The 6,471-nt window shown below is 34.2% G+C and overlaps 4 protein-coding genes across 4 annotated transcripts in view; all 4 read left to right on the top strand.

The window, feature by feature from the left end:
- Positions 1-1,490: 1,490 nt before the first annotated feature.
- Positions 1,491-2,108, top strand: FDP41_010244 (uncharacterized protein; the record flags this gene model as incomplete). The annotated part of the gene is made up of 1 exon (XM_044700521.1): positions 1,491-2,108. One exon carries the CDS (start codon positions 1,491-1,493, stop codon positions 2,106-2,108), a length of 618 nt encoding a protein of 205 aa, XP_044556187.1.
- Positions 2,109-2,841: 733 nt separating this feature from the next.
- FDP41_010243 (uncharacterized protein) lies at positions 2,842-3,330 on the top strand (the record flags this gene model as incomplete). The annotated part of the gene is made up of 1 exon (XM_044700520.1): positions 2,842-3,330. One exon carries the CDS (start codon positions 2,842-2,844, stop codon positions 3,328-3,330), a length of 489 nt encoding a protein of 162 aa, XP_044556186.1.
- An 826-nt stretch (positions 3,331-4,156) lies between these two features.
- FDP41_010242 (uncharacterized protein) lies at positions 4,157-4,981 on the top strand (the record flags this gene model as incomplete). Its single annotated transcript, XM_044700519.1, has 1 exon — positions 4,157-4,981. One exon carries the CDS (start codon positions 4,157-4,159, stop codon positions 4,979-4,981), a length of 825 nt encoding a protein of 274 aa, XP_044556185.1.
- A 941-nt stretch (positions 4,982-5,922) lies between these two features.
- FDP41_010241 (uncharacterized protein) overlaps positions 5,923-6,471 on the top strand; it is a gene marked incomplete at both ends in the record, with an annotated part of 654 nt that continues 105 nt past the window's right edge. Inside the window, one exon of the mRNA XM_044700518.1 lies at positions 5,923-6,471. This exon is cut by the window's right edge and continues 105 nt beyond it. Coding sequence (XP_044556184.1) covers positions 5,923-6,471 — 549 coding nt within the window.

Here is a 6,471-nt window from a genome sequence, read left to right as displayed (position 1 = left end):
TCCATCCTCCATTCCATCATGGTCCTTTTCATCTACTCCGTTTGTTTCATCAAAATCGCAATAATTATTCTCTCTCGCCAATACTCGACGTCTCAATTCATCTCTCTCTTGCTCATTGTCACATCGAACCACTCTCATTTTCAATCCAAAATGATCAGAAGCAAACAAGTAGTCATAACCAGAATCCACCTTCATTAAGGAAGAAGCATTCAAACAGAAACGAACGATCTTCCACCACAATGGCACTCTCCATTTGGCACGATTAGTAATCCGGGGTTCATCATTATTCGTGACCTCATTCAACAACTCTTGATGATGTGGCAAAGATCTCTTGTTGCTAAAAAAACAATTCTCTCAACGGCCGATTGGCAAATAATTTAACTTTGCAAGATGGAGCACACAAGCTCGATTCATGCATTAATATACGGTCTAATCTCATTCTTCGAATTTCCATTCCATAAAACATCCATCGCACCAAATCATTCAAACTCGAATCAAATGTGTAACCTTTCGAAGTTCGTGTCTCATTCCAAGCATCAATAAAATTCATATCAGAAATGACAACGTCTTCCTTTTCATCATGCAAATTTAAATCTCCCATTAAAATAACATCTAATTTTGAGTTAGTGGAACCTTCATCATTTTTGTAGCTCTTTGCAACAATGGATGAGAAATGATGGCCAATAATTCATGCCGCCGCTTCATTGCAAATTCTGTCATGGCAGTAGTATGTGCTCAATGATACATAATTGTGCGGAATGATCGGTGACGGTAGTTCTATTATTGAACATGTTCGAATGCATTTTGGGCACATGTGAAAAAGGCATAAATCACTGGACGACTTTCATGGATTTTCAATTCCATATACATGTAATCTGGAGCATATTTTGAGAGAATTAAGTTTCCCATTTTTCTTCCTAATGATTCATTCAAAGTGTCACTTGTTCTCAAGCTGCCAAATGAATGATCATTTTCAACTTTAAAAATGTCACTAAAATAGTAATTCGTTTTGAAAAACTCATCTTGTTGCAAGATTTTCAAAAACTCTGCAGTAACTTCATTCAACACAAGAATATCGAAATTTTCTTGTTTCAATAACTGAACTGTGTATGCGTAGCGTTGTCTCGACCGAATGATGGGTTTAATAAAAACGGCACCAAATCAAACAAGACGTTAAAAGTTCCAATTTTTAAACCCAACTCACGAGATTCTCCAATCAATCCTTCCTTCTCATCATCATTTTCATTGATTGAAAAAGATACTTTTCCGATGGAATTATTTTTGAAAGCAAGCGAGTCCATTCTTCTAAATCTTCACATTGTTCCGTGCTATTACTACAACTAGTCAATGCTTTAAAACGATTTTCATAAAATTTCCATTCCTTCCTCCGAGTGGAACACTTGGCAATTTTCAAACGGACGCACGTGCGAAGATTTGGTTGTTGTTGTTGTTGTTGGAGGACATTTTTTTGTAAATTCGACGCAAAAAAAATGAACACAAATGAAGACGTTGTAATGAATAGTATCAACCAAACATTGATGACCCACTCAGAAGCTTTCGGAATCATCTTTAAACATATTGAGAATTTCTCAAAAACATTGGACGGATTATCTAACCACATCAATAATCGGAAACAAAAGGTAAAGTCAGTTAAATTAGTCTCCGACAGCAACCAACCAATTAAACCTAAACAACCTCTTCCTCCAAAAACAACACTCATAGAACAAACTCCATCCCCTGCACATCCTTATCGAACTGATGGACCATCAAACCAAATATCTAAAATCAAAAATATTACACATCCAACAAACAAATCGAAAATCAACAATCAAAATAAGACAACAAACTTCATCACCAACACAAACCTCACCAAACCAATTGAAACAAGCACAAACCTCATCAAACCAATTGAAACAACTTCAAAGCCCCAAAGTCAACCCCAGCTTCAATCTAAGAGCCCACCTATCAACACCAGCTTCAACCTGAATGAATCGCAATCGTCATACTTGCAAATAGCCAAGACAGCCAAGAACATTACATTTGATCCAACAAAAAACTCCGCAAATCAAATCCTACAATACAACAACAACCATGTACCCTCCTGCTAAAAGAGCTAAAACAATTAACTATTCTCACTGTGTATCTATTTACCTCAGTAAGCATATCGACTCAGACATCACTGAATTTATTACAGATGCAGTCAAAGAAAAACTTACATCATGGTACATACCTAACAACAAGACGCACGTACTCCAACTTGTCTGTAACAATCATGAAGATTATGTATCAACCTTGGGAATTTTAAACTCACAATCAACAAGAGACTCCAGTCCATTCAAATACGTTGTGACTCCTATGAATTTCTCACCAGCTGAACACACCCTCAAATATCATACTTCATCATATGACGAGATGATGAAGTATACTACATTATCAAAAATTTTTGGAAAAGAACTAATGGAGTTAAAGAAACTAATACCAGTTATGACAGAGTCCAAAAGCTTTATAAAATCAGAATAGCAGTTGAATCTCTTGAAGATAAAGAATATTTTATGGCAAGGAAATATTCTGAATACCGATCCATTGACCAGATCATAACAGAATCTAAGCTTAACTGCTCTTGCAATTTTTCATCCCTCTACACAGAGAAAGATATCAAAACTGCGATACAAAAGATGGTGGAAAAAAGCAACTGTGTCTTCCAATCAAACCACTTAGAGATTATTAACAAACCTAGCCCATATCGCCCTGGAGAGCATTATTATATAGCCAATTACAAAGCAACTAATGTTGCAGAATTGGAAAAAATTACAAAATTCCCAACAAGTATCACTCCACCAAATGGCACAAAACCAACCTCAAAAAACTCATATCTACAACCAAATATTTGGTAGAAAAATTCAAAAACAACAAGAAAACGAAGTGACTGGTGCAACCAATAATTTCCAATTCAATAATGACCTCTCAGCATTAGAAAAGAATCACAAATCACTTCAAGTAGAATGTACTGAAAACTCAATCAAACTGGAATCACATTCTAAACAAATACAAAACATCACCAATACACTAACAGACCACACAAAATCCATACAGACCATTTTTGAAAAACTCAACGAAATAGCTTCCAAAATGGAAAATATTGAATTACATTTGACAAAACCGTACCATCAATTAATTCATGAATCCAAGGATGATGTAGAAGATGAAGATGATGAATCTTATCACCCAAAACCAAATGAAAATAGTGATGATGAAATGGAATATGACGAAGAAGAAGATATAGTAGAACCTAGAAGAGGTGATAAACCTCTTGGAAATAAGAACAATTAAGTCACCAAAATGTAATTTGAAAATTGGCTGTTTTAACTGCAACGGGCTCATAAAGACAGCCACAAAAGAAATATTGACAAATGAAATCAAAGGGATGTGCTACAATCATAACATCCAAATCATGTCAATTACTGAAACACACTTAAAAACATATGAAGATCAAAAAGAAGCCTATAACAAAGGGAATGGAAGTATCTTCTTTAATTCACTATTTGGAGCAAGAAAAGCTCAAAAGGGAACAGCTCTCTTCCATATTCTTAACAACAAAAGAAAACGATTCATATCCAACGAAAATCTAATACAAGGAAAACTTCAATGGACAAGGTTTTCTCTAGAAACAAACCTATTAACATCATTACGGTTTATGCTTCATCTGATGGTGAAGATGATGATGAAATAATCAACATTATTATTCACCTTCTACTAAAATGTGAAAATGAATTCAACATTGTGCTAGGAGATTTCAATATCAACACAAGGAAACCACAAAATTCGAGAGAAAAGAATGGAAAGAACTTATTGAGTGTTTCCAACTCAAAGAACTAATCATCCCAGAGAATTACACATACGTCAGAAAAGTCATCAACTCAGTTCAAAATCACGACCTGATCATATCTTCGTTTCTAACAACATCAGAATAATCAGAGAAGTTATTTTGCCACCAATATCCAAAAATGATCATCTACCGTTCTATATTGACATTGAGTTCGAAACAGACTATTGTTGGAGAAACTTCATCTCTAGGAAAGATATGAATCAAATCTCAACAACATTGAACGAATCACACTATGATTCATTTGATGCACTTCAGAAAGACATATCAGAAATGGTTAACAAATTTTCTTTCAAAGACGATAAGACCAATCTCAAATACATTAACACAATCAATAAGAAAGAAATCAAAACCAAAGAAATAGAACTCCTCCATCTTGTAACACAAGGAAAAGGTCAAAATATCGAGGAAATTGAAAAACTAAGAAATAATATCAAAGTACTATACAAGGAAACTGGAGCTGATATCAAAGCAAAACTAAGTGAAAATTTCAACAAACATGACAGCTCAATGATTTACCAGTTTGACAAACATCTAAAAGAAAAATCAATAGATTGGAAAAATATCCAATTCTCTGAAGAAGAAATTGTGCATCATTTTGAAACAAAATTTACCTCAGTATCCAAATCATCAGACTTTGAAAATCCACCATCAACCGTCAAGAAAGGACCGAAAATACCACAAATAAGCCTTAAAACAATTAAAGAGGCGATATCGAGAATGAAATCCAACACACCCGGTCTAGACTCAATATCCTTCCAAATTATACGTAATCTCAAAGACGAACATCTACAACTTATTGCTGACCAATTTGAAAACTGCATTCAACAAGGTAATATCCCTGAAGAATGGAAATCTGGTTGGGTTAAATTACTCCCTAAAAGAGACATTCAAAAACTAAATGATATTAGACCCATAACCATTCTCCCAATATATTACAGAATACTTTTCAACATAATTGCATACGAATTAAGACAATGGGCTTCCAAACACATCAACTTAAGGCAACAAGCATTTATTTCACACAGAAACACAATGAATCACGGATTATTACTTTCATCTCTAGCCAAAAGAACAAGTCGTCACTCCTTTTGGTAAACTTAGACATCGAAGGCGCCTATGATTCCGTTGAAGATCATATCATTGAAAAAGCTCTCACTCATTGTAAGTTTCCAGATGAGTTGAAAACTTTTATACTAAACTCATACAAGAGTCAAATATTACAGCTAGAAATTGATCACCATCTCTCTAGACCATTCACAAAAACAAGAGGAATACCACAAGGATGCCCTTTAGCTCCTCTTATATATGATTGTATTACTCAACTCATCATTGACAAATGCATACAACAATGGAAAATTTCAATCAAACCAACCAAGCTTAATATTAACGATATTGGTTTGCTCTGCTTTGCTGATGACATTAATTTAGTTTCAAACAGATACTGCAATTATAACGAAAGACTTGATAATATCTCTAAATGGCTCGGCCAATTAAGTCTAAAAATTAATCCTTCAAAATCCATGGCAACCACTCTCCCAACTAAAAGCAAAATGAAGCCAATGATAGACGGTACTATTATACCAAGATTCAAAAACCTTCGAGTACTTGGACACTATCCTTGGGATGACTCTACTTTAAATGAAGATATTGAAAAAGAATCCTCCAATTTCAACTCTCACTCAAATATATTCCACTGAAAAGAATGGAGATAACAAACATTAAGAAAGTAATTTTGCCAAATGCACTAGCTTATTTACACACATTTTACGAACAAATTACATTCCTGAATCACTTGTTGATAGAATTAACATTGAAGTAAGAAAAGCAATAAGAAAGAAAATTTTCATGCATAATGCTAGTCCAACAAACTATTTTCACCTCCCAATCACCTATGGCGGACTTGGTATTCCAAGATTCGATATCTTTGCAGATGAAATTCGAATCAAAACAGCCCTGTATCTTATTAACAATGATAATGAACTTCTTAGAGAAGTATATTCAGAAGGAATCAAACACGAAAATTCGATTTTTAGGAAATGAACAGATCAATGAAGAAATACAAGATCAGACCTCAACAATTTAACAATGACGAAATCTTTCCAAAACTCAAAGGAAAGAATTTTACTATTTACACTGACGGATCAAATCTCAACAACTCAACAGGTTTCGGCTTTACCGCCAAAGTTAACAATTCCCAAGAAACCCAAGATTTCTCATACAAAATTAACAGCGAATACTCACATAACGTTGCTGAATTATCAGCAATACTCACATCACTAAAGATACTTCCACCTAAATCTAAGGCAAAAATTCACACAGATAGTGAAATATCCATCCACGTTTTGAAAAACAAAGCCTATAACGGAATTTTTAACTGCTTCAAGCATGAATATCAACAGGTCATTCAACAATCCAATCTAAATATTCAACTAATCAAAGTTAAAGGTCATGTCAACAAAGGAAACATCAAAGCTGACGAATTAGCTAAGAAAGGAGCTCAAGAGCACAACTATTTTGACATTAAGAAGCTATTTTCGAACCAAACCATCCTTGCCACATCTAATACCATTATTTTCGACATCAAA

This window comes from Naegleria fowleri, assembly GCF_008403515.1.
Source record: "Naegleria fowleri strain ATCC 30894 chromosome Unknown tig81, whole genome shotgun sequence".
Lineage (NCBI taxonomy): Eukaryota > Heterolobosea > Eutetramitea > Acrasida > Naegleriidae > Naegleria > Naegleria fowleri.
The sequence above is the reverse complement of the archived record's forward strand: the minus strand, read 5'-3'. Positions and strand labels throughout refer to the sequence as shown.